Raw genomic sequence first — 19,780 nt, forward strand, 5'->3', positions numbered from 1 at the left:
AAAAAAGTACTACACATCTCATAATTACTTGAAAAGGTAGAGCTACAGAGATAAGTATTTCTTCAAATTATCAACATGTGGTTTTAACCACACTTTGCAAAATTCCAAATCCCATAACATATCATGATGTTTATAAAGACAATAATCTTTTTTGCCTATATATTTTGTTCATTTTAATATATCTGCTGTACTACTTCTTTATAAATATATGTGTGTATTTCTATTACTTCCCAAATATACATGAACCATAAAATTTTAAATTATCTGTCTTCCTTACTGAGGACATCTTAAAATTATTCCCAACACAGTACTTGATACAGAGTCAACAATTTTGTTGAAAAGATTTCCGACACTCATCATGAAGAGAAATAAGCAAGGATGAGCACCATGAATACCATGTTCATCAGTATTTACTAAAATGTAAGTTAACTAATAACATTTATAAAATTGTCCTGTATCACCTTCTAAAACCTGACAGCTAAAATTTTAGAGAAATCACAAAAACTCAATAATTTAATAAAATAGCTTTGGATCCTTCAATATAAAAATAATTCCCATTATATCATATTTAAGAATATAAAAGAACTAATTTTATGTAATCAGACATAGCATCATTATAAAAACACATTTTTGGTTAATGTAATTTCAAAGATTTTTTAAAATACAGAATTAATATAGTACCACAGAAGCATTATCATTAGACTTGTACTTAACTTTTTAATATTTCTAGAAGTATAGCTGAAATCTGTTCTCCTCCACTTGAAAAAGATGAAAAAAATTACTTAGTTGATCATTACAGCTGTAAGTTGTAAATGATAAGGTTTAATATGTTCCTTATGTATTAAAACTTATTGGGCTTTTTCACAGGTTAGAAGAACACAGCAATAGAGAAAAGGACCTCAATAAAAGGTGTAGAAAATCTGAGGTTTCCACTATCACAGAAAAAGCCTCCTACTGTAAGTTCTACAAACATGTATGTACAAAGAATGTTAAGAAATCAAGACCACAATGGCCCTGGTACCCACAATCATTACAGCAAAGTTTTAAATCTCTTAAATTATGATAACAATTAATAGTATGTTCTAATAATATAAAAGGAATCATTTTTGAGAAATGGGAATTCCTATAAATATAGGATATTTGTTCTCTTTTATTCTTTAAATGTCAAGAAACCAGACTCAACTAGTCCTGAAGCAGTGGGGTAGCAGCAATGGCTTTGGGTCAGAACTTTTATGTCTCAATCCTTTTCTAACGATGGCAAAAAAATGAATTTTGTAACTATATATTAAAAATTGACCCTCTTGGGACACTTGGGTGGCTCAGTCGGTTGTTAAGTGTCTGCCTCTGACTCAGGTCATGATCCCAGGGTCCTGGGATCAAGTCCCACATCAGGCTCCTTGCTCAGCAGGGAGCCTGCTTCTCCCTCTGCCTGCCACTCCCCCTGCTTCTGCTCTCCTCCTCTCTCTGACAAATAAATAAATAAAATTTTTTTAAAAAATTAACCCTCTTTCATTATTCCAATTATTATAAACCATAAGCATATAATATTAAACCTACAAAGCCATATCAAATACAAACTTCTATTTTTAAATAAACTTTTATGACATGTAATATATATACCAAAAAGTATACGTATTTTAAGGGTATAGTTCAGTGAGTTATCACAAAGTGAACATAAAGTAACCACTCCAGAAGCTTCCCTGAGGTTCATCCCAATCACTACTCAATTCTGCCTAACCTAAAACAATCCCTGTTATAACTTCTAAAACCACAGATTAATTTTTCTTGGTGCTAAACCTCATTTAAGTGGAATTACATTCTTCTGTGTCTGACTTCTTTTGGTCAACATTATTTTGGTGTGATACAACTGCATGGATGCATACAGAGATGATGCTTTCATTTTCATTACTGCATAACATCCATTGTAAGAATATATAACTTATCCATTTGAACTGATGACACATATTTCACGTGTTTCTGATTATTGATTATTATAAATAAGCTGTCGTGAGTACTATTCTATATGACTACAGTGCACACATATGTGCATTTGTTGGATATATAACTAGAATAACTATTTCAGAGGATTCATACGTTATGAGTGCCAGTGTATTCATATTTAGCAGAAACTGTCAAAAGATTTTTTCAGAGTACTTCAAACCAGTTTATACACATTTGATATAAGCAGTCTGGTAAATTTAAATTTTAGCCATGTAAGTGGAAGTGTGATGGTATGTCAATGTTGTCTTAATTTAAATTGTCCTAGTGACTGATAAAGTTGAGCACCTTTTAATGTGTATTTTGGCCATCCAAATATCTATTTTTGTGAAGTACCTGTTCAAGACTCTTACACATTTTCTATTGAATTATCTGACATTTTCTTATTGATTTGTAGTGCTTCCCTATATTTTCAGGGAGAGTCCTTTGTTGGCTTCCTGCAACTTGCCTTTTCACCTTTTTTTTAGATTATTTTTAAACATATATAGTTCAGTTTATCACTTCTCATTTATTAATAGTATTTCAATAATAAGTATTTAAGGGGCGCCTGGGTGACTTAATTGGTTAAGTGTCTGCCTTTGGATCAGGTCATGATCCCAGGATCCTGGAATCGAGCCCCACTTCAGGCTCCTTGCTCAGCAGGGAGCCTGCTGCTCCCCTGCTTGTGCTCTCTCTGTCAAATAAATAAAATCTTAAAAAAAAAAAAAAAGGTAAGAAAGAAAGTATTTAAATCTACCTTAAAAGTCTTTCTTTACCAATAATATAAAGATATCTGCCTGTGTCATCTTATACAATACTCGTTATTTTACCTTCTATATTTGGATCCACAACTGATCTGAAACTGGTTTTTGTGTATGGTGTGAAGTAGGGCCCAATATTCATTTTTTGCAATTGTATATCTTATTGGTCCACAATAATTCATCATAAAAACAGCTCTATAGTTCAACTTTGTCATTAAATGTCCACAAATGCGTAGGTCTGCCTGTGGAACTTCTATTTGCTACATTGGTCTACTTCCCTATTTTTGCAACAACACTTAATTACTACAGCTTCAAATTCATGAAATCTAATAGAGAAGTCCTCTAGCTTTGTTCTTCTTTAACTTTGTTTCAGCTATGGTTGGTCATTTGCATTTTCATATCATTTTTAGAATATGCATGTCAACTTCTAAAAAAATACTTGCTATAATTTTGTTTGGGATTACATTAAATTTAAAGATCAATTTGAGCAAAACAGACATCTCTACAGGGGTGACTGGGTGGCTCGGGTGGTTAAGTGTCTGCCTTTGGCTCAGGTCATGATCTCGGAGTCCTGGGATCAAGCCCCTCATCCAGCTCCCCGCTCAGCAGAGAGTCTCCTTGTCTCTCTCCCTCTCCCTCTGCCCCTCTCCCCCACTCATTCACACACAGTCTTTCTCAAATAAATAAAATCTAAAAAAAAAAAAAAATAGACATCTCTACACTATTCAATTTTTCTGAAAATTATCATAATGTATCCTCCATTTATTTATATCTTATTTATTTCTCACTTAAATAAGGTTTTATAATTTTCTGTGTAAAGTTCCCTCATACATGTCACTGCATTCACTCCACAGGTGTTAATGTTTTTATGGTAACATAAATTGTATTGCTTTTAAGTTACCATTTTCCAAACAACCAGGTTTGTTGATTTTTGGTAACTATATGGGATCATCTTTGTCATATTTCTTTTCTATTTCGTTAATTTGTGTTATCTCATATTCTCTTCCTTTTTCCTATCTTTATTTATTCTTCTTTTGGAATCTGCCATCCTTTTTCTAATTTCTTGAGATTATGTTTATACCACTCATTATCAGGCTTTTAAAAAATCTTTTCTAATAAATGCACTTAAAGTTATAAATGTCCCTCTTGGTGGAATCATACACATTTTGATCTGTCATCATTCAGTACAAAATATTTTCTAATTTTTAGTATAATTTCTTTGACCAATTAGTTTTAAGAAATTTATTAATTCCAGACATCTTAGGGTTTTTCTAGTTACTTTTGTGTTCATTTTGTTGTGATCAATTACTTTGTATAATTTGAATCTTTTTAAATTTGTTGAGACTTGCATCAAAACATAGCATATGGTAAATTTTGGAAAATGTTCCATATATACTTGAAAACAGTGTATATTCTGCAGTCATAAGATAATATGCTCTCAAATACTGAAAATACAAAATTATTAGGCTGTTGAAATCATTCATATCTTCTGTTTTTTGTTTTTTGTCTCCTTATGCTGTCAGTTCCAAAACAATTGGATTAAAAACATCCCAATATAATTTGTCCCCTTTTATTCTGTCATTTTTTTTTTTGCTTTACTTAACACATATGATAAGGTACATATAAATTTGCTGTTATATCTTCCAAGTAGATGCCTGACTTAAATTCTTATCTGTCTGGTATTAATAAAGCTATACCAACTTTCCTTTGTTTAGCAATTGTATATTCTTTTTCCTTTCTTTTACTTTCAATTTTTCCAAATATTTTTAGTCTTTTGTATATTTTCTAAGCAGCATATGGTTAGGTTTTGCTTTATACCAAGTCCAAAAAATCCTTACCTTTTGATTGAAATATTCAGTCACTTACATTTCGTGTAATATGGTATATTTATTTCCTTACATTTAGTGTAATTATTAACATATTTGGAGTTAAATAAACTTCCTACTTCCTTTATATGTATCCCAACTAGACTTTGTCCTTTTCCATTCCTTTCTTGTCTTCTTCCAAATCCATTACGTAGTATTCTTACTTTCCCTTCTATTAGCTTATTAAATATGAAGTTCTACTTTTATTTTTGTTGCCTAATGATTATAATATAAATCCTTAGTTATTAATGTCTACTATAGTTTCTCTTATTAATTCCCACATGGAACAAAAACCTTAGTATTTTGAACATCATTTACCCTTCTTCCTGACCTATAAGCTGTTATTATCATGCATTCAAATTTTACATCCATGTAAGCCTCTATTACTTTTATAGTATAATATAATAAATAATTACTTCAATTTTCTCTTATGTTCTCTGTTCCTTCCATATCTGGGAACATTTTTCTTTTACTTCAATAGCATTTCCTTTATTTAGTATCTCCTTTATTGGAGGCCTGCTCTTGACAAATTCTTTTAATTCTTGTTTTTCTGAAAAATATCCTTTTTTTGCTTTCATTTTTTAAAGATATTTCACTGGGTGCAAAATTTTAGGTTGATGATTATTTCCTTTCAGCAATTTGAATAGTGTGTTTTCCAGATTTCATTTTTTCATTTAAAAAATCAGTTGCCAGTCTAGTGGCACCTAGGTGGCTCAGTTGGTTAAGCGTCTGCCTTTGGCTCAGGTCACGATCCCAGGGTCCTGGGATAGAGCCCCACATCAGGTTTTCTGCTCAGCAAGAGGAGCATGCTTCTCCCTCTCCCTTTGTCCCTTGCCCCGCTCATGCATGCTCTCTCTCTCTCCCAAATAAATAAATAAAATCAGAAAGAAAGAAAGAAAGAAAGAAAGAAAGAAAGAAAGAAAGAAAGAAAGAAAGAAAGAAAGAAATTGTCAGTCTTAATGTTGTTCCTTTAAAGAGAGTATGACTTTTTCCCCTTTGGCTACTTTTAAATTTTTCTCTTCATGTTTGGATTTTCATTAGTTTTACCACGATATATTTCTAAGTATAAGTTTCTTTTTAGTTATTACCCTTGGTGCTCATGGAAGTTCTCTAATTTGTAGCTTGATGATTTTTGTCATTTTTGAAAATTCTCGGTCATTAAGACTTTAAATAGTGCTCTACATTATTTTCTTACTTTTCTTCCTCTGGATTCCAATTACATGTATGTTAGACATACATGTAATTCTATAGGTCCCTTAAATTTCCTTCCCTATTTTATTTTTCATCCATCTTTTTCTTAATTTCAGTATGGGTATTTCATTCTGATCTATCTTCCATTTCATTAATTCCCTCCTCAGCTGTGTCTAACCTGTTGTAAAACCTATCTAAGAAATTCTTAATTCATGTAATGTAGTCTTCATTCTATAATTTCCATCTGATTCTTTAGTAAAAATTTCCACTTGTCTCCTAATATTTTCAACCTTTCATTTTAAAGTTTCTGTCTGAAAACACCATTATCCTATAGCTATGTTTCTAATGGCTATTTTTTCATACGTGTCTTTCTCTAAGACATACCACTGTTTTATTTTGTATCAAATATTGCATATGTTTTTTGAAGAAATAATTTGAGGCTCCGTGTGATAATATCTTCCTCAAGAGAGGATTTACTTTTGTTCAGCCAGCTATTTAGTCTATGGGCAGATCACCATAATCCAATGACTCGAAGTGGACTTATCCACACTAGTAGGCTTGGAAATTCAGGGAGTAAAACAAATCTTTAAGTATGTAGCAAAGTCCATCTTCCTTAGCACACTTCAAAATCATGTTTTGGTCCTCCATATTAATTGACAATAGCTCTGCTCAGTTTCTTAGACAGCTTTCAGGATTTATTATCATCTAAAGAAAATCATTTCACAAAAATGCCAATTTTACCTCCCTTGACATTTCACCTATCCTAGATCTTGACCCACAGATTCTCACTGCCTTGATAGTTCTCAGATGCCTAAAAAGATGTAATTCCTAATTTTTCTCAGTGGAAATAATATTTCAAAATAATACATTACACCAATGAAAAAGAATTCCTCCAAACACGCATTTACTAATACGTACAAAAAGTAGCCTATCTACTAAACTATATCTATTAAAAAATAAAACCAGTTCTGAGGTGGTAAAAACTTAAAATCAATCTGTACAATGGATATATATTAGTGACATTTTAAAATTACATCACATTTGACAAATAAACCTGATACATACTTTAATCAATATCTGATAGCAAGCTTTGAAATTAAGCTAATAAGAAATATCAAAACTTTAAGAATAGAAAAATATTTTAGTACTCACTAATAAGTTTACTGATATTTTTTAAAAACACAGATACCAGTAAAACATTAAAGTATCATATGCATCTATAATGTATTTCTAATAAGGTACTAAAAATAATTTACAAATTATTTTAATAAATTCTCCCAAGGGATAAGTATCCAATGTTATTTGTACATATACTAAAATTGCCAAGATTGATAATTACTTCCTTCTATGCAAATGTTCACTGTGGGAAATTTTCAAAAACGAAAACTTGTTAAAATCTAAGCAAATCCCATTCAAGTGGTTTGCAACAAGTAACTCTCATTTTTACTTCATTCAAATAATACCCATAGATCTCTTATCCTTTCACATCAAAAAATATGTTAAGCAGATCGATAGTGCCTTAATCACTAAATCACAATTCCTCTTGCTATCAGAACAAAAAGTTAAAGAGGAAAAGTTAGAAATGTTAAAATAGAAAATAAAATGCAATGCATAAATTATATAAAAGAAAAAAGTGATTTATTGGTCTTAATATATATAAAAATATAAATAATAATGTATTGATAGACAAAAAAATAATAAAAATTACCAAATTATCCAAAGGAAAAGTCTTATCTTTTTTTTAACTCCATCCTTCTTTTTCAAATAAAATAAAAGTTAGAATGTATGTTTGAAAGTGAAGGGGGTAGAACAAACCAAAATTTGGTTAAAAACTGTATTTCATTCAAATGCATAAAGTAATTTCATGATAAGAGTTTAAAAGAATGTGTAATGTCTTAAAACAACAACAGAATCATTCCCCAGGTTTTACAAAGGTAAATATTTGACTACAACAAAAATTCTATTTTAAAACTCATATATATAGAAAAAATAAGTGAAAAATTAATATTTCAAACATAAAGAGAACATATGGTTATAAATAGGCAATTCACTAAATAGGAAACACAAGTGGCAAATGAACACATAAAAAGATGCTAGTCACAATAGTAACCTGGGTAAGCACAATAAATATCATTAAGATACCACGCAAATCAATTGCAAGTGCAGAAGGAAAATAGCCTCACAATTACCAAATGTTGGTAGTAATATGAAGAAACAAGGACATTCACACCTAGCTGGTGGGACTATACATTACCACAGTGACTTGGAGTGCAATTGGGCAACATGTAGTAAAGCTGAGGATGTAAATAGCCTCAGACACAACAATTTCACTTTTGAGTATATGCCCTACAAAAACTCTTGCATATCTACATAAGAAAACCAGTACAAGATGCATAATGTAACACTGTTTATAACAACAAAAATCCACCTAAATGCACAAGTTTTGCATTTCACAGGAAATTAGATGATGAAACTGAAGAAATGTTTTTAAAATTTAAAATGACATTAAAATATGAATGCAAAGGAAAATCACAGAGTAGAAAATATCAAAGCTCAAAGTTTCACTGGTAAGCAAAATTGCTCATCTGAATTGAACATGAGATCAGCACTTAAAAGTAATGCATGGAAAATAAGTATATCCATGTAATCAGAAAACATTTTAAAGTCAATCACTTAAAGTGATAATGAATACATAGAAAATGTGTTATTTTGTGCCTTTGCTGTACAAGAGAATTTCATTAGTTGAAATAAATAGGGAAAAAGGACAAGAATGTTTCCCTGAAGATATTTAATAAGCACCACTATTATAGGAATATAAAATACAACAGTGACAAAGTTTCTCATCATACCTTTACCCAATTTACTCACCAAGTCTTAGTGTTAACTTCATACTTATAAAGATCATCTACCAATCCATATTTATTGCCTGGTAATGCTTTATAGCCTCCATGAACATAAATGGACTTTGTTATTTCATCATATACACTGGTATGGCCATATCCACCTTGAACAATAGCTCCTTTAGTTTCTGGAACAAGCCAAGTGTTTGATGCTGTAAGAGAAAGAAGATAAATCATGAACTTCAAGGAGTATTTAAAAATATAACTAATATATCACCAAACCACCAATAAGTAAATTCTAATAGCACATTTTATGAGTAAATTAAGTAAAATTAATATTCATTTAATCAAAAAACAATTATTAAATATATGCTAGTTACTATGTTAGATGTTAGAGACTGAAGTTGAGTAAGACTTTCTGTAGATTAAACTCCGAAATAATGAAAATGTCAAATTTTGGGATGTGCAACAGAAAAAGGAAAACTTTATTCTCAACACATTTCTTTATTTGTAAATAACCCTGAAAAAAAGACTAACAAATAGTTTATGAAAGCCTACTACGTGACAAGCTCTGAATTAGTCACTGATATAGCAAAGATTAAAAAAGATATGATCCCCACCCTTAGCAATTTTTAGCCCTGTGCTGGTCCTTCATCTCTTGGTTTTGAGCCCCACTTTCCCTCCTACAGGGTAGAATGAAAGCTTAAACACTAAATGTTGATGAAAACCTAAACACTAAATTTTCAACACTCCCTTGACAACTGTATTAACTAACAGATTCCACCAAGGGGAGTCCTGGTGAGAGATTAGAAGGTGAAAGTAACAAAGACATTCTACCTTCATCTCTAGCAGCAGGAATAGGCAGGGGACTACAGTGGATAGGAACAGTGATGACTTTATAGCAACAGCAGCAGGGGTAGTGCCTGCTCAGTGGCAGCAGTGGCATCTAGAGTAGCTCATGACAAATGTGGTCATAGGCTTCAGCCTGGGTGTGTAGCAGCTTCCAGATTTCTGGGTGATCCCCTCATTTTGTTGTCTCTAATACTTTTGTAATTAACTCCCTATATTAAATCCCATTCTGCTTGGTATATCTAAAAGGGGCTCTTATTTCTCACTGCAAATCAATCAAGCATCAATTATATGCAAGATATGCTTTTAAGAATATGCAGATGAACAAAACACAGATCCTTGCCTTAAAAATTTTAGATTACAAAAAGCAACTATATATAGAAATCTGTCATTGGTCTTTATGTATCCACCCAAACCACACCTCCATCTTCCCTCTAACTAGTCATCTAAACTTTAGCATAGTAGGCAGCTCAACTGAAAATACTCAACTCAAGGAATAGAAAATAAAAGTGATCTTAAAAATCGTTCACTTTTACATAATTCTAAGATAGTGAAGAAAGTGATACTTCAATGGTCATAAAATACAGAAGTATCAAAAAGGAGTCACTAAGCCAATTTTATTTTCATAAAACTAACATATGTGAAGAAATTTCAGAGCACACTTGTAACTAATGAGTATTACATTTTGGAGGTAATTTCTAAAAAATGACATTAATAATGACTTCTTAGGAATAATTTGAATAATACTCTTTAACCTCTTATTAAAGCTCTACTCATATAGCCCAGCTGAAGGTTATCATATTTTTATTCATTCTCTTTTTAATAAAGATGAACATGCTTCTTACCAAATAATAATAATAATAATAATAATGTAAAAATAGAGGTATTTTAATGTAAAAGTGAATATTGCCTTCTCTCCCAGCCCACTATCTAGAGGCATTTTTCACAATTTGTTATTTTCAGAATATTGTTCTAAATATTTTATTACACATATACAAAATACATTTAAATTACAAACATGTGTATCTATACCTATAAATACCTGTACCAAAAATCATGCTATTGTACAACTATTTTTTCACTTAAAACAACTGGGCCATTCTTCCACGACCCATTTATTATTTTTCAACACCTAAGTTCCATTCTATTAATGATACATAACTTATTTAAATAACTCTACACTGTGACTCATTTGGGTTTCAATTTGTTCCTAAAAACAATAATGCAATAAACAACTCTGCAATAAGCTGTAGCATCATTATCTAATAGAACATATACTATGTCTCAAGAAGTACTTCATTATTTCATTTAATAATAACCCTTTGACAGGTTTACTATTGCATACTCTTCTTTACAGCTGAGGAAATTTACAGTTAGAAAAACTAAGTACCACACCAAAAGTTTAGAAGTTGATAAGTGGAAAAAAAAATGGTATAGACTCATTTCTTCCTCTCTTCCCCACTAAGAACAACAACAGACTCTGGAAATAGTGCAAGAGACAAATCTGAAAAGTGGAAAGGCAGACTGGTTACAGACTCCAAGACTAGAGAACGGGTGTCTCCTTACCCTCCAACAGAAGAAGGCTATGAAAACCCAACATTTCTCAACTCCCCAACCAAGCAATAAAAAGACAACTCAAGTAGCCCTATTCCTCCTCAAAACTGAACAGGAGGAGTCCTGTGGACAACCCAGGTGATCCTAGCAACACCAGCAAGAGGGACCCAGCAAACACTGTTTAAAATAAGCAGACAGGGAAAGAGTTCCTCTTCCTCACCAGATCGAGACTGGGAAGAGAGATCCCACAAGATCTGAAGGATAAACCTAAACAGGGACTGCCTGCTAAAACAGATTTAAATGGGACCCAAAGACTCCCAATACAATAGTCAAATGTCCAGGTTACAATTAAAAACAAAAAAATCACTTGTCATACTAAGAACTAGTAAAATCACAACTTTAATGAAAAAAGACAATCAAGTGATAGTAACACTGAGATGTTGAAATTACCTGACAAGTATTTTTAAGTAGCCATGAGAAAAACATTTCAACAAGCAATTACAAGTTCTTTTGGAATAACAAATCTCAGCAAAAAAAAGAAAGAAACAAAGAAATTTAGGGGGGAATGCAATAACAAGCAAAAATTATATATACAGACATACCAACTCAATAGTAAAGTGGAGCTGACAGAAGACAGAATCATTAAATTTGAGGACAGGTCAATAAAATTCACCCAATGTGAATAATAGAGAAAACAGGCTGAAAAAAAAGAAGTCAACAGAATCTCAGAAAGCTTTGAGGCAATAACAGTTGAAAGAGTATTTGAAGAAACAATGACTAAAACATCTAAATTTTGTACAAGATATGAACCTACAGATTCATGAACCTTAGAGAAGTTCAAATAAGATAAATTCAAAGAAATCCACACCATGATACATCATAAGAAAACATAAAAACTAAAGACAAAGGAAAAAAGATCTTGAAAGCAGTCAGAGAGAAATGACACATTACTTACAGGGCAACATCAATTTGAATAACTGTGGTCTCATCTGAAACTATAAAGGCCTGAAGGAAGTAGCACATTTTTCAAGTGCTGAAAAACAAGAATTGCCAGGCATGAATTCTATTCTAGCAAAACTATCCTTCAGGAATTAAATGGAAAAAAAGACTCTTAGATGAAAAGAAAGAAAACTAAAAAATTTTGAAATGTGGCCCTCTCCTTAAAGAATGGTTAAAGGAAAATTTTTAAACAGAAATGAAATAATAAAAGAAGGAATATCAGGGGCCACCTGAGTGGCTCAGTTGGTTAACTCTTGATCTCAGCTCAGGTCATGATTTCAGGGTTTTAAGACTGAGCCCCATGCTTGGGATTCTCTCTCTCCCTCTCCCTCAGCCCCTCCCCTCCCCCTACTCATGCAGCTCTCAGAAAAAAAAAAGATGGAGGAGGAGGAGGGGAGGACGAAGGGGAGAAGAAGAAGGAATCTCGGAGCATCAGGAAAGAACAACATAGCAGAAATATGATTACCTACAATTGACCATCCTTCTCCTCCATGAGGTTTACAAATCATGTTTGATGAAGGAAAAAATTATAACATCATCTAATACTGAAGACAATGATATTCAAAAGTGTACAAGGTAAGGGTCTGTGAATGAAAGCAAGATTGCCAAATTCACTTGAAGTGGTAAAATGTTGATACTAGTAGACTGTGATAAGTCACACACACACACACACACACACACACACACACATAAATATATATATTTATATTTTCTTTTTTTTTTTTTTTAAGTAGACTCCATCCCCACTATGGAGCCCAATGTGGGGCCTGAACTCATGACCCTGAGATTAAGCTCTGAGCTGAGATCAAGAGTTGGATGCTAGAGGTGCCTGGGTGGCTCAGTCGTTAAGCATCTGCCTTCGGCTCAGGGCGTGATCCCAGAGTCCTGGGATCGAGCCCCACATCAGGCTCCTCCACTGGGAGCCTGCTTCTTCCTCTCCCACTCCCCCTGCCTGTGTTCCCTCTCTCTCTGGCTCTCTCTCTCTCTGTCAAATAAATAAATAAAATCTTTATAAAAAAGAAAAATGTTGGATGCCTAACCAACTGATCCATCTAGGCACCCCAGTCAATATGTAGAGCAACCTCTAAGCAAACTACACAAAGAGATACATTCAAGAATACTATAAGTAAATCAAGATGGAATTCTAAAAATTGTTAAAGTAGCCCACTAGGACAGGTAAAGAGAGAAAAGAAACAAGAGAGAAAAAGGTACAACACACAGGAAACAGAGAGGAAGTAAACAATAAAATAACAAACCAAGGCACTAATATATCAAAATTTCCTTAAATGTAAATCGTTCATTTATGTAACATTCTTGAAATAACAGATTCTAGAAATGGAGGACAGATCAATTATTATGAAGGGTTAGAAATGGGAGGGGAGTGAGGTTGGAAGGGTGGTAGATGTGGTTTAAATGGGCAATATTAAGGAGTCTTGTGGTGATATAACTATTCTATATCCTGACTGTGGTGGTGGATACATGAAACAATATGCAATAAAATTGTACAAAACTAAATACATACACATGTGCACAATACACACACATGCACACACACAAAAAAAATACAAATGAAATTGAGGAAATATGAATAAGATCATTGAATTGCACCAGTGTCAACATCCAGGTTGTAATACTGTAATATATTTTTGCAAGAATACAATTTGGGAGAACTTCATAAAGTGTACACAGGATCACTCTGTTATTTCTTACAAGTGTATGTGAATCTACAATTAGCTCAAAATAAAAAGTTCAATTAAAAATATATATATATATTCACCTTACAAGTAATGGGCAGTTCATCATGAAATACAATATTTCACACAACTACTTGTCAAACATTAAAAAAAATTAAAAGTATAAGACCTACATTACAGGTCTAACACCAAAAGCTATAGTCTTAAATACGACAGCAGTATTTTTCAAGGGTTAGTCACTAGCAGTTCAATAAAAGAACCTACAGGTGGTATAGTAGTTTCAGATGAAAATTAAGGAAATAATCTTGTTCAGATATAGGTAATAAACTCAAAATGTAAAGTTAATTATGATTCACATTCTCGTATTTTTATTATTTTTGTATTTGGAAATGTGTACCTACTACTACAAGAAACCAATTTTTCTCAGTAAACATTCAAAGTTAAAATATTGGTCATCTCAGAAAAAACATTTTCTTATCATTTGTATGTTATTATTTGTATATGCATGAATTTTGCTTTTAACTTAGTAATGTGCTCTAACTTATTCCCAATTTACAACAAATGTATCACTGATTCAAAAGTAGTTCCTTAAAAAGAAAAGAAAGTGATGAAAATAGATACAAGAATACATGAAATAATTCATAATTATACTATAAAAGTCAGAAGCAAAAATGACTCAAGTATACCAAGAGTTCTTTATTAGGCCTTGATGGAGTAATCTAGAGAGCACTGAATTACCTGCCATAAACAACTTAAACAAGAAGAGGAACTGCAAGCAGATTCTGGTGATCTTACTGGGTTGAGAAAACAAAGATCAGAGTTTGAAAAAAATCAAACCAGCTAGAACTTGTAGATGAGTTGGCTGCACACACAGAAAGCTCAAAAGATCTGCAGAAAGATTCCCTCAAGCCCTAAGTTGAGTACTGACCTGCATATGCATAAGAGAAAACTATTTGAGGCCATGTAAAGAACCAAAAAAATAGGCTGAACACCTCTCATATCTCACACAAGGCTGGGAATAGCTGTGCTCTTAGCAGACACAGAAGAAAAGCTCATAACATGGGAGGCATTAGGTAGAGTCCTGAAAAGGGCTGTAATACTGGAATAAATTAGCCATAAACTCAAAGTTGCTCTGGACCCCCTCTAACAAACCTCAGAAACAATCCCCCAAAATCCTTAAACTGTGCTAGGTAACCTAACTACATGTCAATACAAAGTCCAACATTTTAAAGGGACACAACAAAATCCAGCAGCCAACATGATAAAAATATACAGTATTCAGAATACATTTAAAAATTAACAAACATAGGACGCATGGGTGGCTTAGTCAGTTAAGCATCTGCCTTCAGCTCAGGTTATGATCCCACTGTCCTGGGACTGAGTCCCACATTGGGCTCCCTGTTTCACAAGGAGCCTGCTTCTCCCTCTGCCTCTGCCTCTCTCTCTCTGTCTCTCGTGAATAAATAAATAAAATCTTTTTTAAAAAATTAACAAACATAGGGGCGCCTGGGTGGCGCAGTCGTTAAGCGTCTGCCTTTGGCTCAGGGCGTGATCCCAGCGTTCTGAGATCGAGTCCCACATCAGGCTCCTCTGCTGTGAGCCTGCTTCTTCCTCTCCCACTCCCCCTGCCTGTGTTCCCTCTCTCACTGGCTGTCTCTCTCTGTCAAATAAATAAATAAAATCTTTAAAAAAAAATTAACAAACATAGAGGGCAAAGGAAATATAATCCTCAACAAGAAGAAAAATCAGTCAATAGAAAGTGGCCCAGAAATAGCGCAGAAGATAAAATTAGTTGAAAAGAATGTTTTAAAAGCTATCGCAAATACGTTCAAATATGTTCAATAATGTTGAAGAAAACATGAACATGGTAGGAGAGAAACAGAAGATGAAAAAGACACAAACAGAGCTCCTGGAAATGCAAACTATAATATCTGAATACAAAATACACTGAGTAGAATTAACACAATTTAGACACTTTAGGAGAAAAGAACAGTGAACTTTAGATATGTAAATTAAAAGCTATCCAAAATGAAGCAACACAAACAAAAAATCCTGAAAAACAACAAACTTGGGACCTGTAGAAAAATATTAAAGCAGCGTAATCTAGTGTGATAAGAGTTCCAGAAATGATGTAGTGGTGGGTGGACAGAAATAATGTTTGAAGAAACAATTCTCAAATTCACAGAAATCTATAAATCCACAAAAACAAGATCAATGAAATACAAGCAGGAAAAAAGAAAGAAATAAAGAAACCCACACCAAGGAATAGCATGAAGCAATAAAGATGTACAAGCTGAAGAACAAAAATAAGAATTATAACTAACTTCTTCTCAGAAAGAATAGAAGTCGGAAGACAATAAGGTCTCATATTTAAACTACTCCAAAGAGGGGAAAAACCCATCAACCTAGAATTCTCTACCAAAAAAAAAGTAATTATCAAGGTAGAATTCTATACCCAACAAAGTATATGAAACAAAACTTCTTCAGACAAAAAAAAAACACACAAAAAAAAAAACAAAACAGAGACAATGTACTACTCCAGACTTGCCCTACAGGAGATGACAAAAGAATTCCTTCAAGCTGAAAGAAAATAACAGTTGATACCAGATAGGACTTGGATTTATATAGATGAATGAAGAGTGCAGGAAAGGTCAATGTGTAGGTAAATATAAAAGACAAAATTTCTCCCTTTTTTGTCTCCCTAGAACAAAAAGCATAACAATTTATGATGGTGTTCATAACATATAAGACATAATATTAGCACAAAGGAAAAGAGGAGAAACATAGGAAATTCAGAGAGTCTAACACTATATGTGAAGTGGTAGAACTTTATTTAAAAGTAGAATCTGGTAAATTGAAAATGTATATTGTAACCCCTCAAGCAACCTCGACAAAAATAAAACAAAATGGTATAGTTAATAAATTAATGGTCCTACAGATTCAAGAAGCTGAGCAAATCGCAAACAGGATAAACTGAAAGAAATCTACACCTAAACACATCATAGTCAAGCTGCTGAAAACTAAAGATGAACAAAACATCTCAGAAGCAGTTAGAGAAAAAACAACAAATTACAAGTTCGAATGTCTGTGATTTTCGTTCTAAGAAACCACGGAGACAAGAAGAAGGGCCCAACACATTTCAAAGTGCCAAGAAATAACTGTAACTCAGAACTCCATGACAAGCAAAACCATCCTTCAGGGATGATTGTGAAATAAAAAGATTCACGGATATAGAAAAACCAGTGTAATCCATATCCAGCAGACCTACTTTAAAAGATATGCTAAAGAAGCCCTTCAAACAGATGATAACAGAAATGGTAACACAGAAGATAACTTGGAATGAAGGCAGACAATTTATTTCAGAGACCCAAAAATTCTAATTGTATAAATACCTAATAACAAAACATCTAAATGTATAAGCAAAAACTGATAGAACCAAAAAATTAAATACTTAAATCCACAACCATAAACGGAGGTTTCTACATTAGTCCTTCAGTAACTAAGGAAAACACTAAACAAAATACCAGTAAGGATATGTAAGACTTGAACAACTCCATTCATCATCATGCATTTGGCATTCACAGAATGCCCCAACCCACTGCAGCAGAAGACACATCCTTTTTCAATGACACTTAACATTCACCAAGGTAGACCATATTCTCAGTCAGAAGACTCACAAAAATTTTAATAGCCAAATATAGTCTGTGACAATAACTAAATGAAACAAGAAATAATGACAAGAAAGATATCTGAAAAATCCTCATCTATTTCGATTAAACTCAATACTACTAAACAACCTAGGAGCCAGTGGAAAAAATCACAAAGAAAATTAGAAAATATTTTGAATTAAATGGAAGCAAAAATACATTTCAAAATATGCAGGAGACAGCTTAAGCAGTGCTTAAGCAATCATTCTCAAGGATGGTTCCTTGACAGCAGCAAATGGCATCACCTAGAAACTTTTCAAAAAAATGGAAGTTTCCTGGCACCAATACTCACATCATGAATAAGAAAATCAGGGGTGAGGACACAGCTATCTATTTTAACAACTATCCAAGTGATTCTTATGTATATTAAAATTTGAGAACTATTGGCTTAAAAAGAAAATTTATAGTAATAAACACTTATATTTTTAAAAAGAGGGGAAAGGTCTCAACCAATTCAACGATCAATTCTTCCACCTTAAGAAATTAGTTAAACAGCAAATAAAACCCAAATAAGGAAAGAAATATGACAAACAGAGCATTAATCAATAAAAATAGAAAACAGGAAACAAAATCTAGTTATTTGAAAAGATCAATAAATTTGTTTAACCTATTAATCTCTAATCAAACCGACAAGACAGGACACAAATAATTCATATCAGATATAAGAGAGATATCACTACTCATTTTACAGACACTGAAAAGAATAATAAGAGAATATAATTAATGACTTCATGACAATAAATTTAACACCTTTATCTGATATGGGCAAACTTCAGACACAAACTATCAAAGCTCATTCACAAAGAAATGGGTAATTTGAATATCTCTAACATTTATTAAAGAAAATAAATGCAATAGTCAAAATCTTTCTGACAAAGAAACCTCATGAAACAGACAGCTTCACTGGTAAGCTCCATCAAAAATTTAAGAAAGAAAGAATACCAATTCTACACACACAGAAAATAGCACACAGTAAAACACTCCCCAAATCACTTTATCATTATTACTCTGATTGCAAAACCAAAGATTACAAAAACAGAAAACTATAGTCCAGTATCTCTTATGAACAAAACATAAAAATCCTTAATATGTTAGCAAATTAATTCTAGCAATATATTAAAAAGACAATACACTATGACCAACAGAATTTACCCAAGAATGCAAAAGTTACTTAACATCTGAAAATCAATGTCGTTCACCATATTAAGAAACAAAAAAATAAAGAACAAATGATCTTCTCAATAAATGCATAAAAATTATTTGGCAAAATTTAACATCATCGATGAAAAAGACTCTTGGCAAACTAGGAATAAAAGTGATTTCCTTGGGGCGCCTGGGTGGCACAGCGGTTAAGCGTCTGCCTTCAGCTCAGGGCGTGATCCCGGCATTATGGGATCGAGCCCCACATCAGGCTCCTCCGCTAGGAGCCTGCTTCTTCCTCTCCCACTCCCCCTGCTTGTGTTCCCTCTCTCGCTGGCTGTCTCTATCTCTGTCAAATAAATAAATAAAATCTTTAAAAAAAAAAAAAAGGTGATTTCCTTGACCACAAAAAAAGCATCTAGAAAACGTACCACTAACATAATAATTAAAAGACTGGAACTTCCCCTCCTAAAACAAGGAAAAAAGGCAGAAATAGCTACTTTCACTACTTCTACTCAGTATTGTACCAGAGATACTGGCACTGCAATAATATAAAGAAAATAAGTTAAAGGTATGAAGATTGAAAAGGAAAAAGTAAACAACATTTATTAGCATGTTTTAACAGTTACATGATCATCTATGTAGAAAATAAGGACCCTACCAAAAAGCTGTGAGAATTAGTAAGTGTGCTTATTTGCAAAGTTGCTGGATACCAGTTCAATAAGAAAAATCAAGTGCTTTCCTATATACTAGCAATCAACAGTTGTAAATTGAAATTTTAAGTGTCATTTACAGGCAAACACGACAACCATTACACTACACAAATACCTACAAAACGCCATTTAAAATAACATGAAAATTTTAATATTTAGGTATAAATTGAGCAAACTATGTGCAATTACCAATACACTAAAAACTATAATACATTGTTGAAAATTTTAAAGAAGACTTTAAAGAAGAATAAATGCTGAAATACACCACGTCCATGAGTTAGGAGAATCAATATTATTAAAGACTTGATTTTCCCCTCTGTATACATAATTTTACCTCAATTAAAATTCCTACAAGCTTTTTTTTTTAAGAAATCAATAAGCTGATTCTAAATTTGATATGGTAACATGAAGTACACAGAACAGTCCAAAATTTTTTGAAAATAGAAAAAATAACATAGGACTTACACTGCCTCAATTATAAAGCTACAGT

The 19,780-nt window shown here is 32.6% G+C and overlaps 1 protein-coding gene across 7 annotated transcripts in view; it reads right to left on the bottom strand.

The window, feature by feature from the left end:
• ATRNL1 (attractin like 1) overlaps positions 1-19,780 on the bottom strand; it is a 747,087-nt gene that overhangs the window by 643,569 nt on the left and 83,738 nt on the right. For all 7 annotated transcript variants that reach the window (XR_015724716.1, XM_045803217.2, XM_045803216.2 and 4 more), the window contains exon 9: positions 8,663-8,846. Coding sequence is in view for 6 of the 7 variants with exons in the window: in XM_045803217.2 (XP_045659173.2) it covers positions 8,663-8,846 (184 nt within the window). In the remaining variant the exon portion in view is untranslated. The remainder of the gene's footprint in view (positions 1-8,662; positions 8,847-19,780) is intronic.

This window comes from Ursus americanus, chromosome 6 (assembly GCF_024610735.1).
Source record: "Ursus americanus isolate L20-20 chromosome 6, mUrsAme1.1.p, whole genome shotgun sequence".
Taxonomy (NCBI): Eukaryota; Metazoa; Chordata; class Mammalia; order Carnivora; family Ursidae; genus Ursus; species Ursus americanus.